This window comes from Oratosquilla oratoria, chromosome 4, assembly GCF_046742065.1.
Source record: "Oratosquilla oratoria isolate Oo_2021 chromosome 4, ASM4674206v1, whole genome shotgun sequence".
In the NCBI taxonomy this organism is placed as follows: domain Eukaryota; kingdom Metazoa; phylum Arthropoda; class Malacostraca; order Stomatopoda; family Squillidae; genus Oratosquilla; species Oratosquilla oratoria.
In genome coordinates this window covers 24557163-24572236 of record NC_134780.1, presented here as the reverse complement: position 1 = coordinate 24572236, position 15074 = coordinate 24557163, and the positions used below count along the sequence as shown (strand labels likewise).

The 15074-nt window shown below is 40.2% G+C and overlaps 1 protein-coding gene across 3 annotated transcripts in view; it reads right to left on the bottom strand.

Moving 5' to 3' along the window:
- LOC143024679 (kinesin-like protein KIF18A) overlaps positions 1–14820 on the bottom strand; it is a 50058-nt gene extending 35238 nt beyond the window's left edge. Inside the window, exons 1-8 of one of the 3 annotated variants that reach the window (XM_076183675.1) lie at positions 14708–14811; positions 14517–14579; positions 13214–13406; positions 9333–9568; positions 8699–8856; positions 5332–5544; positions 3065–3230; positions 2762–2961 (exon numbers count right to left, since the gene is read on the bottom strand). In XM_076183675.1, the coding sequence (XP_076039790.1) occupies positions 2762–2961; positions 3065–3230; positions 5332–5544; positions 8699–8856; positions 9333–9568; positions 13214–13401 (1161 nt within the window). In that variant the 5' untranslated portion in view covers positions 13402–13406; positions 14517–14579; positions 14708–14811. Of the gene's footprint in view, positions 1–2761; positions 2962–3064; positions 3231–5331; positions 5545–8698; positions 8857–9332; positions 9569–13213; positions 13407–14516 lie in introns of all 3 variants that reach the window. The other 2 variants (XM_076183676.1, XM_076183674.1) reach the window with 2 other exon arrangements.
- Positions 14821–15074: the final 254 nt, after the last annotated feature.

Genomic DNA, 15074 nt, shown 5'->3' with positions numbered 1-15074 from the left:
CCATCCATATCATCCCCACATATTCCACTCCCATTCACCAACCCTTCCTCCCTCTTTTCTTGGCTCCTCCTGGATGACGGGTCATCCCTGCATCTTACCCACTGCCCTGGGACAGAAGCAAAGTAGCAAGACACAGTACATCCACAGCAAAGCCACTTCATTTCATTGGTGACCCACCCTCTCTGTCCTCTCATGCAGAAAACAAGAAAGTGGGGAGAAATCCCTTCCGACTGCATCAAAACATCATATACACACACTCCCACCCTCTCATCCCCCACCTTCCACACATCACAGCATCATCCATACTCCACTCACTCCTATCTTCTGTCTTCTCCCTTCCTCAACAGACATTCCTCTTTCCCAATGCCCCTTTAACACCCTCCACCTCTGCCTTCCACACCACTTTTATTAATCTTTTTCACTTGTTCTTTCCGTGTAAACAAACCATCCTGATACTGTTTCATCAACTATCTCTCAACTCCCTTTCTACTCCCACTCTCCTCCTCACCTCCTTGTTTCTCACTCTATCCAGCCTAGTAACCCCTACCATACTTCTCAGGCATTTAATTTTTTTCAGACATTCTGCATGACATCCATCCAACCCAGGTGCCTTACCTGCTTTCATCATCTTAACAACTGCCTTCACTTCATCTTTCCTTATTTCTCCTCCATTTTTTTCACTCATCAGTCATTTTCTTAGCACTTCCCACTGCAACTACCTTTCCCTCCCTATCCTCCTTCACATTTAGCAATTTCCTAAAATACTACACCCATCTTCCTCCTACTGCCTTCTCTTCCATTATCATCTCTCCATCTGCACCTTTTACCTTCTCTACTTGATTCACCTTCCCTTCCTCTCTTAATTTCTTTCCAAAACATCTTTTTATTACTTTCAAAATTTTCTGTCATACTCTTACCCCATTTCACATCTGCTCTTCTCTTTGCCTCCTTTACCTTGTGCTTTATTTCTCTTTTCTTTGTACCTCTCATATGATTCCCTCGTCCTATTTTGAAACCAATCTGTAAAAGCTCACTTCTTTTCTACAACATTCTTTGCTTCCTTATCCCACCACTCACTACCCTTCCTTCTATTTTCTCCTGTCCTCCTTGTTCCACACACCATCTTTGCACACTTTGTGACTCCCTCCTTGAACCATCCCCATTCCTCCTCCACTCCTAGCTCTACTCTATTCTTCACTCCCTCCCACTCCTCTCTCAGCTTTTTCTTGTACTCCTTCTCCTTTTCTTTCTCATTTAAGCAGTTCTTTCAAAGCACCTCTCTCTCCATCTATCCTCCACTCTCAACTTACCTTCCACCAAAAAAATTATCTATTCCCCCACTCTCTCCCCTTAGAACATGTACATCTTTAACTCTTCCTACTATACTCCTATTTACCACTACATAGTCCATTAACACTATTTACCACCCTTCCATCCACCACCCTCTCCCATGTGTACTTATGCTTGACTTTCTTCCTTAACCCCTTCCATACGGTGCCGCACACGTAGGCGTCATGGGGAGCGAGTGTATTCGCGAGGCTGCCATATCGGCGTCTTGATTATATTTATTGTAGTCGCCCCTGTGTTTTTACATTCTCTCAAATGTGCCCTGAATCCCATTCTCTGTGGTTTTCAAAATTCGCGGGTGAAAGAGAGAACGATCGATATATGCGGTGACTATATTTTATGATGCGAGTATTATTACGACACGTCGTACGGCTGGCATTGGCTGCTGCCACCGAGATCTAAGTCCATGACGCCTACGTGTGCGGCACCGTATGGAAGGGGTTAAACACTGTATTTGCTATCATCAACTCTTTCTAGACACATCTCCACCATCAACTCAAAGATTCTTTCCCGAAGCTCCATACTTCTCAACTACTTCGTCTATTAATTCACTTCCTACCCTAGCATTAAGGTCTCCCAATACCACTACATTGATGTGTCTCCCTAATCCCTCTATGCACTCGTTTAAACGTATTCAAAAAGCCTCCCTTTCTCCTACACTCTTCTCACTACCAGGCCCACATGCACTTACAAAAACCCACATCTCCCTTCCCAGCTTCACCTTCATCGACATTAACCTTGAAGAAACCTCCTTCCACTCCTCTACACATTTACCTATCTCTTCACTTACTAGTATAGCCACCCCTTCTCTCCCTCATCCTCTCTCCACTCCTGAGAACCTCCCAACTACACTCCCAAACTCACACTCACCCTTCCCTCTCAACTTAGTTTCATTCAAAGCCAACACATCCATCTATCTTCTCACAAACATACTGCCTATCTCTTCCCTTTTACTCTAATCTGTACCACATCTACACACATTAAAAGACCCATACCTTAGGGTACTGGTTGGAAAACTCCTAGACCCTCTTACGCCTTTACATTTTTTTTAGGAATGTCCCCTGTGGGGCTACAGGGAGAAGGACGCCTAGTCCTAATCCCCATCCCGTTTTTGTTGCCTCTTACAATTCAAGTGGGAAGACTTGGTGATAATATTCTTTCCCCCACGATATAAAAACTAGCACACAGACATTACTTACAAACAGTTGAGTTAATATTTTACTTTATAGCTTTTATTGCAGAGAGATTAGTTGGTCAAGAAGAAGAAAGATGACCAAGCAATCTCAGTTGACTTTTTGGATTACCTATTGGTTCTTTTCCCCTGTGTGGGGGGGATGATTTACTATAAAAGCATTACAATATATATCACATCCATTTCATTTATCTCTGCACACAAATACTGAATTATATTTACCGAAGTCTTTATGGTTTTTGCTCTATTTGCATAGCGTAGGGTGTTGAAGGTGTCCTCAAAGCTGGAGATGGCTGGAGACACATTGGCTATCATAACACTGCAACAGCTACCACCTATGGAGTCTTTCAATAATCTTGTCAACTTGCTGTCCCTGTAAGGAATGTGTCTCTGTCCATCTGCCAGGGCATTTATGCAATTTCCTGAAATACAAATCTATGTCAGAAAATCCCTAACAATTATTAGAATGTTCAAATTAATATATCTCAGATCTTTGCCTCAAAAACACTCATATTAACTGCTTACCTAAAGCAAGTAGTGATTTATTGATATTGGCTCCTTCTCTGAAACGTGAGCCTTTAAATCCAGTGACAGCTCCCCTTTCTGAGCCTGCCAAGTCTATCATTGAGAGCTTAGCTATAGTAATATTTCCTTTTATATCAGCTATACGATCCTGCTGCTTTACAAATACCTGCAAGATACCCATATTTCTTTTAGTTTCTTCTGGCATTCCTTTTCATTTAATTTGTTTAACCTCAGCACTTATGTCTCCCCTTTTCATCCTCCTTCACTTCACTTCCATTCTCAACTCTCCTCCCACATAATGATCTGACAATTCCCTGCTCGTTCCTCTGAAAGGGAGGGAGAGGGAGGGAGGGAGGGAGGGAGAGAGAGAGAGAGAGAGAGAGAGAGAGAGAGAGAGAGAGAGAGAGAGAGAGAGAGAGAGAGAGAGAGAGAGAGAGAGAGAGGAATAGAGAGATAGAGAGAGAGAGAGAGAGAGAGAGACAGGCAGAGAGAAAGAGAGAGAAACGACAGAAAAAAAGGGAGAGAGAGAGAGAGAGAGAGAGAGAGAGAGAGAGAGAGAGAGAGAGAGAGAGAGAGAGAGAGAGAGAGAGAGAGAGAGAGAGAGAGAGAGAGAGAGAGAGAGAGAGAGAGAGAGAGAGAGAGAGAGAGAGAGAGAGAGAGAGAGAGAGAGAGAGAGAGAGAGAGAGAGAGAGAGAGAGAGAGAGAGAGAGAGAGGAGAGAAAGAACTCTTCCAATCCTTCCTCTGGGTACTATTACACAGTCCATTTATGTCCTCTCCCCCCCCATTTTCCCACTGTTTATTTTTAACTATCTAAACAATTTTAACACCTCTCCACATTGGTTCTTACTTGACACCCTGTGCTTCCCTGGTACTCCAAATCTGTGCTCATCTATATTAGCACAGACATTCACCAATACCACTCATCTCAAAACTACACTCATTTACATCAATCCAAAATGTCTCCCTCTTCTCATCAGTTTTCACTTGACAGGACTGTGCATTCACAAAAGCCCATTGCCACATTATAATCAAAGACTTTTCCCTCCACTCCATCATACTCTCCCATACTTAGCCACTTTGTTTTGTGGGGAACAGCCAAGTGGTTAAAAGATGCCTTGAACTTCACTGACTTCATTCCCACTCCTCCATACTGGTCATCAAGTCCTTGCACCTTCCCAAAAATCTCCCAAATAATAACAATATCAATTGATAATTAGCAACTGCTTCCCTCCTCCTACTGCTGCTACTGCTATAAGCCATTGACCAAGAAACTGATCCATGATGATACAGTATAGTTTCAAGTCTAATCCTTCCTCCTAGAAACCTTTGAGAGGAACAGATAACCAGTTTCATTCATTGGAGTTTCCCGTTTTTAATTAGTGAAATTAAAGGCAACAGTTGTTATGTTATCTATATACCAAGGGCTTCTCCCCCCTTATAAGGGAAGTAGCCAGTCAGGGCATGCACCCACTCCCATCCACCCCCCTTTATTTCCCTCTCATCTTAGCTGCTCATGGAAGAGAGGGAAACACTGGGAGTGAAATTAATGGGAGAAGAATGGGCGGGAGTGGGTGCATCCCTTCAATGGCTACCTTCGTTACATGGGGAAAGAAGCCCTTGGAATATTAACAGAATAACAATTGTTGCCTTGAATTTACTACAAACAGGCACCTCCACCGTGAACGAAATTGGTTACAAGACCCTCTCAAAGGTTTCTGGGAGGAAACATTGGCTAGTAGCAGTAAAATGGGAGCAGCTGCCAATTATCAACTATGTTAAAACAAGGAAATATCATCCATCTTGTAGACCGTGGCCCTGGTCCCGAGACAGTATCAGCTCTATTGGATTACACCTCCAAATGAAGGTGATGCCAACTGATTTCAACAATGAGTGGCAAGCTCTCCGACTTCCAAGTTATCTATGATGTATTAGTGTCTAATTTTTTCTAACCAAGTGATAAGACAATAAGGAGGGCAGCAGTTGCCAATTGGTATTTATGTAAAAAAGTGAAGACAGATAAATGAAATTAATAAAGACAAATCCAGGGCCTGGTCTGGAGACCATGTGCTGCACCTCCAAATCATAGTAAGGGTAGGGATCAATTAGAATACAATCCACATGCTCCCTGTATGCATAAGAGGCATACTAAAAGGGATAGGTGTTGCTGTAGGTCAGCAACATAAAAAAAAAAATGTTCCTAACAAAACATGGAAATATGTTGGATGAAAACTAAATTATTGTTGACAAATTATTTAGCAAAACATACTTGAAAAACTGCATGCGACCTGGAGGACTCTGCATTTGCATCTGTTGGATGTTGCGATCTATTCTTATTCCCTCTGGCAAGAGTCTCCATGAGGTCTTCCGCACCAGTGGGCTTATGAAAAGTCAGACCTGGTATCCGAACTTGATTTCCTGCTTCTTGAACATTAAGCACACCACCAGGACTCAGCAAGTCACGAACAGTTTCATTATAAACCTGCAATCAGGAAAATTAATCAGTGGTATATAGGGGACTTTTTTCATGTGGTGGTGGTGGTGGGGATGCCAAATGTCTTCATGCATGTCAGAGGTGACTAAATGGGTGGGATCTCGGGATTCACGAGGAGCTAAGGTGAGAGGTTAACAAGGGTGGTGGATGGGAGTGGAATGGGTGCATGCCTCTGACTTGGCTACCTCCCTTGTCAGGGGAAAAGAAGTCCTTGGTTGGTTGGTTGGTTGGTTGGTTGGTTGGTTGGTTGGTTGGTTGGTTGGTGTGTGTGTATTTACCTAGTTGTATTTTACAGGAAGGGGAGCTATGCTCGTGGTGTCCCGTCTTCATATCTCATTTTATCTAAACTATTTTTAAATTTATGTATTGTTTTTGCACACACCACTTTCTCATCTAACTTGTTCCAACTGTCTATTACTCTGTGAGGAAAGCCGTTCTTTTTCACATCTCTTCTATAGCTGTCTTTTTTTATTTTCTTTCCGTGTCCTCTTGTATTTCTATCATCCCATTTTATCAGATTCTCTCTATCAGTAATTTCTATGCCTTTCATGATTCTGTAAATAGCTATCAAATCTCCTCTCTCTCTTCTTTGCTCTAGTGTCTGTAGTTCAAGTTTTGCTAGTCTCTCTTCATATGATAGTTTTGAGAGTGTTGGTGCCAATTTTGTAATTACATACATACATACATATACCAAGGCTTTTTTTTTTCCTTACCAGGGGGGTAGCCAAAAAGGACAAGGCACAAAAACATTCCCACCCATTTCATCCCCAAAAACACTCCACACCCCTCCACCCTCCCTCCCATCTTAGCACCTCCTAGATGACAGGTCATCCCTGCACCCTGTCCACTGCCCTGGGTCAGAAGCAGTGTCGCAGGACACAGCACATCCACAGCAAGGCCGCTTCATTAAATCGGTGACCCCACATCTACGTCCCCCCATATAAAGGAGAGGACGGGGAGAAATCCCTTCAGGCTGCGTCAAAAATTTTTGCTCACACACACTACCTCACCCCCATTCCCCCGTCCAATCCACCTCATGCATCACAACATTTTCCATATACAACCATTCTCCATTCACCCCTGTCTTCTGTCCTCTCCTGTCCTTCCTCAACCGACATTCCCCTCTTCCCCAAAGCCCCCTTCACCCCATCCATCCATCTCATCCTAGGACGTCCCCTCATGTTCACTCCCTCCACATCTGCCTTCCATACCTCCTTTACTAGTCTTTCTTCACTCATTCTCTCCATGTGTCCAAACCATCCTAATACTCTTTCATCCACCCTATCTCCCAGCTCCCTTTCCACCCCTGTTCTCCTCCTCACTTCCTCATTTCTCACTCTATCTAGCCTAGTAACCCCCATCATACTTCTCAGACACTTCATCTCAAACACATTCAAGTTCCTTCTCTCTTCCTCTCTCGCTCTTTGTATTCTTTCAAGTGTTTTTATACATTTTTTTGTACTTGGTGACCATATCGTTGCTGCATATTCCAATCTTGGTCTTATCAGGGTGATTAGAATTTTCTTCACCATTTCTTCATCCAGGTATGTAAATGCAACTTTGATTGTTCTTATTAAATTATAAGTTTCTCCAAAAATCTTATTTATATGTTTCTCAGGTGACATATTCATAACAATGACTCCCAGGTCCTTTTCATTTTCTACTTTTTTTATTCCTTCTTCTCCCAATTTATATGATCCTGTTATTGTTTTTGGTTTTTCCAAATTCCATTATACTACACTTTTTTGTATTGAACTCCATCTCCCACTTCCTACTCCATTCCTGTACTTTATTTAGATCACTCTGTAGTGATTCACAATCTTCTTCCGTGTTCACTCTTTTCAGTAGTTTTGCATCATCTGCAAAGAAGCTCATATAGCTTTCAATTCCTTCATCCATATCATTAATATATATAGCAAACATTATTGGGGCCAGAACTGTTCCTTGCGGAACACCGCTTATTACTTCATCCCATTTTGAGTGTGTCTCTTATCACTACTCTCATTTTCCTTTCTTGGAAAAAGTCTTCCATCCAATTATGCAGTTTGCCCTGTAGTGTGTGTGTGTATTTACCTAGTTGTACCTAGTTGTATTTTACGGGAAGGGGAGCTATGCTCGTGGGGTCCCGTCTTCATATCTCATTTTATCTAAACTATTTTTAAATTCATGTATTGTTTTTGCACACACCACTTTCTCATCTAACTTGTTCCAACTGTCTATTACTCTGTGAGGAAAGCTGTTCTTTTTCAAATCTCTTCTATAGCTGTCTTTTTTTTATTTTCTTTCCGTGTCCTCTTGTATTTCTGTCATCCCATTTTATCAGATTCTCTCTATCAGTAACTTCTATGACTTTCATGATTCTGTAAATAGCTATCAAATCTCCTCTCTCTTCTTTGCTCTAGTGTCTGTAGTTCGTTTTTTTAGTGTTAGTGTTAGAGAGAGAGAGAGAGAGAGAGAGTGTGAGTGTGTGTGTGTTTTTTTTTTTTTTTTTTTTTTATACCAAGGAAGTAGCCAAAGTCAAAAGGTATATACCCACTTCCATCCATTTCATTCTCATGCATTCCACTCCCAACCACCACCCTTTCCTCCCTCTAATCTTAGCTCCTCATGGAGTTCCTAGTGTTCTGGGGCTTTCAGTTTTCCCTTTCACCTTAGCTCCTTGTGAATGAAGAGTCATCCCTATCCCTGCCTACTGCCCAGGTCAGAAGCAATGCAGCAAGACAGCATATCTACAAGAAGGCAAACCACTTCATCTACATGACAACCCTCTCACCTTATCCCCTCATGCAGAAATAGAGAAGACAAATAGAAACCCCTTTGATATGCATATACAGATTTTCCATTTACATTTGTTCCATTCAAATGTCACTTGAAATTTCTACCATCCCTCCATAAATTTCTCTTTTACTATCTTTTCATCTCTTATCTCTTGATATAATGTTATCTCCAAGGATAAAAGCAATGGTTACTGCTTACAAAATCCTAAACACATGTATGAAATGAACAATACTACAATCAACAATTTGGATACACACACACACACACACACAAGAATAAAGTAAACTAAATAATAAATAAACAAATAAATTACACTTGACCCACCTGAACATACATGTACAATGTAAAATTTTCAAGCACTTACCTCAAGATATGACACTCCAACTTCACAAAGCTTTTGTTCCTTCTGTTCCTCAATACAGCGATATAGCTCCATGACAGTAAGAAATGTTATCCCTGGCATATGTGGTTTTCCCAACATTGTGAAAGTTTTTCCAGCTCCAGTTGCTCCATATGCAAACACTAAAAACAAAAAAGGTAAAGGTTTTACAAATATATAGTGATAACTATTACCTAAAGTTTTCTCAACTGGAAACCTGCAACCCTCCAGTGATTCGCAAAAACCCTCAGGCCTTCCCATTGATGACTCTTGGCTGAAACTGAACCATTTCTAAATTAGTTTTAAAATTTAAGAATGTAGTAAAACAATGATGGATAGAGTATTTTGTGGAGTTGTTGTTCCCTGGACTGTCTTGCCAAGTAATCTGGGGTTTTCCCACAAATCGCCTATAGTGTTTATTGTGTATTTTATGGAGTTGTTGAATGTAGAGAAGGATAGGGAGGTTATGACTGTAGCAAGGGGATATACAAGAGTTTTTTTTTCTGATGAAGTGTGTGTGTGCTATAATTCAGCCAACCCACTTAATAAGGGAGGAGGGTCTTTGAAATAGTTATGTACCTGGATTTACCCAAAACTGATAGGTTTTAACACTTTATACCTGAGCAATTATAACCATCCAAAAGTGTGTTAACAATCTTCTTTGTTGTGTCTTCAAAAACATCATGATTAGTGCTATCTTCATTGAACACTTTTTCAAACCAAAACTTTTGTTCCTTTGGCTGACGCTTGCTCATGTCCCTGCACTTTTGTTTCATTCCTTGAAAAAAGAAATCATCTTCATCTTCTTTGGGGTCAAATATCAGCATGTGGTCATCCACTACTTTTACCACATTCCTGAAATTATTGGATATATGAGAACTGGCTCTGCATAAACAAATGAGGCCGACTTTCTCCTTCACAAATGACGAGAAAAAATCAACAAGTAGAAGGCTTAATTTCATCATTTTTGTCAAAACAATGCTTGCATTGTTATTTTTTCTTCAACCTCTAGAATAATCACTGCCTATAACTCAAAACACTGGTAATGTGTTCAGTTATGCAGGCGTGACCACTGGGAAAGAAAACTAAACAGAGCAAAACACCTTCATATATTACATCTTCAGTGTAAAGTATATAGAAAAGGAGTACTGTAGCAGTATATATATATATATATATATATATATATATATATATATATATATATATATATATATATATATATATATATATATATATATATATATATATGTGATTCTCCTTTTCTGAGTACTTTGCATAGATAGAAAATGTATACATAGACCTAGGTCTCTTAATTCTACACTCGCCAACCACCACTTGTGCAGACATTTTGGCATAGGATAAACCTACTTCAGGAATTGGCCCAGGACAAAACACCAATTCCCAAAGTGGTCTTATGTCCTGGGCCCAAATGCCTGCACACATGGTAGTTGATGTGGGTTCCATTAAGAGAGCTGGGTGTATACATATACACAAATAAATAAATAAATATATATATATATATATATATATATATATATATATATATATATATATATATATATATATATATATATATATATACAGTACACACATACATACATACATATACTAAGGCTTTTCCCCCCTTACAAGGGAGGTAGCCAAAAAAGGAAAAGGCATAAAATCATTCCCACCCATTCCATCCCTGAATACACTCCACATCCCTCCACCCTCCCTCTCATTTTAGCACCTCCTGGATGACGGGTCATCCCTGCACCTTGTCCACTGCCCTGGGTCAGAAGCAGTGTCGCAAGACACAGCACATCCACAGCAAGGCCGCTTCATTAAATCGGCGATCCCCCCTCTCCGTCCCCCCATGCATAAAGGAGAAGACGGGGAGAAATTCCTTCGGGCTGCGTTAAATTTTGCTCACACATACTACTACACCCCCCATACATTCCACCTCATGCATCACATCATCATCCATATACAACCATTCTCCATTCACCCGTCTTCTGTCCTCTCCTGTCCTTCCTCAACAGACATTCCCCTCTTCCCCAAAGCCCCCTTCACCCCATCCATCCACCTCATCCTAGGACGTCCCTTCATGTTCACACCCTCCACACCTCTTTTACTAGTCTTTCTTCACTCATTCTTTCCTTGTGTCCAAACCATCCTAATACTCTTTCATCAACCCTATCTTCCAACCCCATTTCCACCCCCATTCTCCTCCTCACCTCATTTCTCACACTATCCAGCCTAGTAACCCCCATCATACTTCTCATACACCTCATCTCAAACACATTCAAACTTCTTCTCTCTTCCTCTCTTATGTTCCATGTTTCTGCCCCATACAGTGCTGTTGGCACAATCACTCCTTCATATAGTCTCCTCTTAGCATCCATTCCCAAATGTCTATTCCTCATTACACTATTTAATCCACCAAGGCATTTACTCACTTCTCTCAATCTACATTCTACCTCCACCTTTTCCTGCCACATTTGCACCCAAGTATCTAAAACTATCCACTTCCTCCAGTCGCTCTCCCTTAATGCTCACTTCCAGACTACTGCCACTTTCACCCCTTATACATCTCATCACCTTACTTTTACCTACATTTATATTCAGCTTTCTTCTATCACACACTCTCCCAAACTGTCACCAACTTCCTCAATCCCTCCTCCGAAATGGAGAAAAATGGGACATTAGCCAGCTGTTGTTTGCTGATGACACTGCACTTGTGGCAATCAGGAGAGATTATGGAAGTTAGTGATAGTTTGAGGTGTGCAAAAGAAGGAAGTTGAAGGTAAATGTGGGTGAAAAAGTAAGTTCATGAGATGTACAAGGGGAGAACATGGCAGTAAATTGGAAGACAGTGTTAAGGGAAAGAGAGGAGTGGAGGTGGAGGTAGAATGTAGATTGAAAGAAGCAAGTAAATGACTTGGGGATTAAAAAATGTAAGGAGAAATAGACATTTGGGAATGGATGCTAAGCAGATTGTATAAAGGAGAGTTTATGCCAATAGCACTGTACAGGGCAGAAATATGGAACATAAGAGAGGAGATTGAAGGAGTCTGTGATGAAATGCATAAGATGTATGATAGAGGTTACTAGGCTGGATAAAGTGAGAAATGAGATGAGGAGAGCAAGGGTGAAAAGGGAGTTGGGAGATAGTGTTGATGAAAGACTATTGGGAAAGTTTGGACACAGGGAAAGAATGAGTGAAGAAAGATTAGTAAAAGATGTGGAACACTGAGGTGGAAGGAGTGAACATGAAGGGGACAACCAAGGATGAGATAGATGGATGGGGTAAAAAGGGGCATTGGGAAAGAGGGGATTGTCTGTTGGGGAAGGAAGGGAGACGACAGAAGATTGGAGTGAATGGAGAATGATTGTGCATGGATGATGTTGAGATGCATGGAAGGGAGTGGGTGGGAGATGGGGGGAGAGGGAGGGAGTATGTTTGAATATTTTTGACACAGCCCAAAGGAATTTCTCCACATCTTATCTTTTTCTGCATGAGGGGATGAAGAAGGGGGTCACCAATTAAATGAAGTGGCCTTGCTGTGGATGTGCTGTGTCTTGATACACTGCATCTGACCCAGGGCAGTGGATAAGATACACGGATGACCTATCATCCAGTAGGAGCCAAGATAAGGAGGGAAGGGGGTGAACAGGAGTAGAGTATGTGGGGATGAAATGGGTGGAAGTGGATTTTATGCCTTTTTTTTTTTTTTTTGGCTACCTCCCTTGTAAGGGGAAAAAACCATTGGTATATGTACATATGTGTGTGTGTGTGTGTGTGTGTGTGTGTGTGTGTGTGTGTGTGTGTGTGTGTGTGTGTGTGTGTGTGTGTGTGTGTGTATTTACCTAGTTGTATTTTACGGGAAGGGGAGCTATGCTCTTGGTGTCCCGTCTTCATATCTTATTTTATCTAAACTATTTTTAAATTCATGTATTGTTTTTGCACACACTACTTTCTCATCTAACTTGTTCCAACTGTCTATTACTCTGTGAGGAAAGCTGTTCTTTTTCAGATGTGTGTGTGTGTGTGTGTATTTACCTAGTTGTATTTTACAGGAAGGGGAGCTATGCTCGTGGTGTCCCGTCTTCATATCTCATTTTATCTAAACTATTTTTAAATTCATGTATTGTTTTTGCACACACTACTTTCTCATCTAACTTGTTCCAACTGTCTATTATTCTGTGATGGAAAGCTGTTTTTTTCACATCTCTTCTATAGCTGTCTTTCTTGATTTTCTTTCCATGCCCTCTTGTATTTCTATCATCCCATTTTATCAGATTCTCTCTATCAATAATTTCTATGCCTTTCATGATTCTGTAAATAGTTATCAAATCTCCTCTCTCTCTTTGCTCTAGTGTGTGTGTGTGTGTGTGTGTGTGTGTGTGTGTGTGTGTGTGTGTGTGTGTGTGTGTGTGTGTGTGTGTGTGTGTGTGTGTGTGTGTGTGTGTATTACATATTTTTCTGATATTTACAGTACATGAAATCAAACTAAATACCTGAAGTTGTTGGCCTGTTCCTGTTCATTTGGAGGTCTCACCCTCACTACAACTCGCACATTGGCTTTCGAGCCTTCAGTAAGTGCCGCTTCATTACTTATCTGCCGTATAAGAGATCGCCTTTTCTGTCTATGAGGAGATCTCGCAGCTCGAGGGGACTTTCGCAGGTTTCTCCCGCCGAAAGTCATCTTACCTGTGACAAGTTGAGATAGAAATTAATGAAACTATGCCCTAGTATCAACTGAGGAAATTTCTAAATATGATTAGAACCCCTAAGTTGATCCATGGTGCTTTACGATAGCTGCTTTACCATACAGTAGTGATACTACTTCTCTTTTAGGGTGCACCAATTTGAGTTTCCATTTAATGCACAGACTTGTTTCAACCTCCGATTCATTATACTTATAGTGAACACAAACTACTGTACGTTAGAATAATGAGCGATTTTCAATCATTATCTAGTATGTGTGAACCATCAAATCCAATGGAACATCCTTGTAACTTGACATACGACGATACGTTTCAAGGGCTTCAAGAATAGTGCTCCCAAACTGACAATTTATCAGTGAAGTTAAGGAAAATGAGAATGTAGAACAGTTCAAAAAAGATATTGCTATTTCATCAGTGAAACAGCTGCAGTGCCTTCACCTAAGATGGAAACAAATCAGTCACTAGTGACAATACTGGCCCCAAATTTTTATCAAGCATCGTGAATATACACTGAATATTTGAAGTATGACCCAATAAAATTATGCAGCAATGTTTGAGAAATGTGCCCCTAGATTATTTAAAATGAATGTGCACCCAGATGAATCCCCACACAACTAAAATTAAAAATAAATGAAAAATACTAAGCAGTCTGAGTATGAGTATTGATAAAAAATAAAAAAAATAAAAAAAAATGTGAATAATAAAAATAAACTGAGGTTAGTGAACTGGACAAATAAAATACCTTTACAAAACCCGCCTGCAAAGGATATATTATGATTATCCATGCAGGGAGGCAACAAAATTAATTTCCTAAGTAAGAATACTAGTCTAATGGGTAATGACTACCCGCCTGTACCGATACCTTGCTAACCAATTACAACTCCATTACTTGTGTACCTTACACATGATGTAGTTTCATCACAAGTTTTGTCAACCTTTCAATATTACAATATAATTTATAGTGAAATTTACATTCACAGTTTAACTCGCCTGGTTAAGCGAGTACATCAAAATTTGATGTTTTTATGAAATGTTTACTTCTCCAAAGGCTCCATACTAAAAAAAAAAAAAACACTAATACTTCTTTACTTACCTCTTTCACTTGTGAAAATGTATAATGTAGATTTTGCTATAGATTCTCCAAATCCGTAGAGCTCTTCTCAGTCAACAACAAAGTAGTTAATTTTTTTTCCTCAGCCCCACACTTGATACATTTATACTACCACAACACATTTATAGATGCTAGATTTAATATCACGGAATGCACATATATAACCTCCATACCTTTAGCTCAATCACTTTCCGAACTTTGGCAAAATTATAACACACACTGTTGACACTACTTTTGAATCTCCACAGCGTCGTCCATTTAAATTCTGCTAACCAATCAGAACGAATGTTGTTATTGCGCATGCGCAACATTTAAGCGGGATCTTCAAATATGTTGGTAGTTTTGTTCGTTTTGTTTTCAATATATATTGTAATTCACTTCATTAGCCAAGAAGAATAAAAGAAATGCACCTATAAGTTTGATAGACCATTATCTTCAATATCATATAATTTAAGACGCCAATGGCTAGATATCAACCCAGCATTACGGCAATATCAGATTTTTTATAAGTAATGTCAGGCAATTTTATTTATTTTAGGA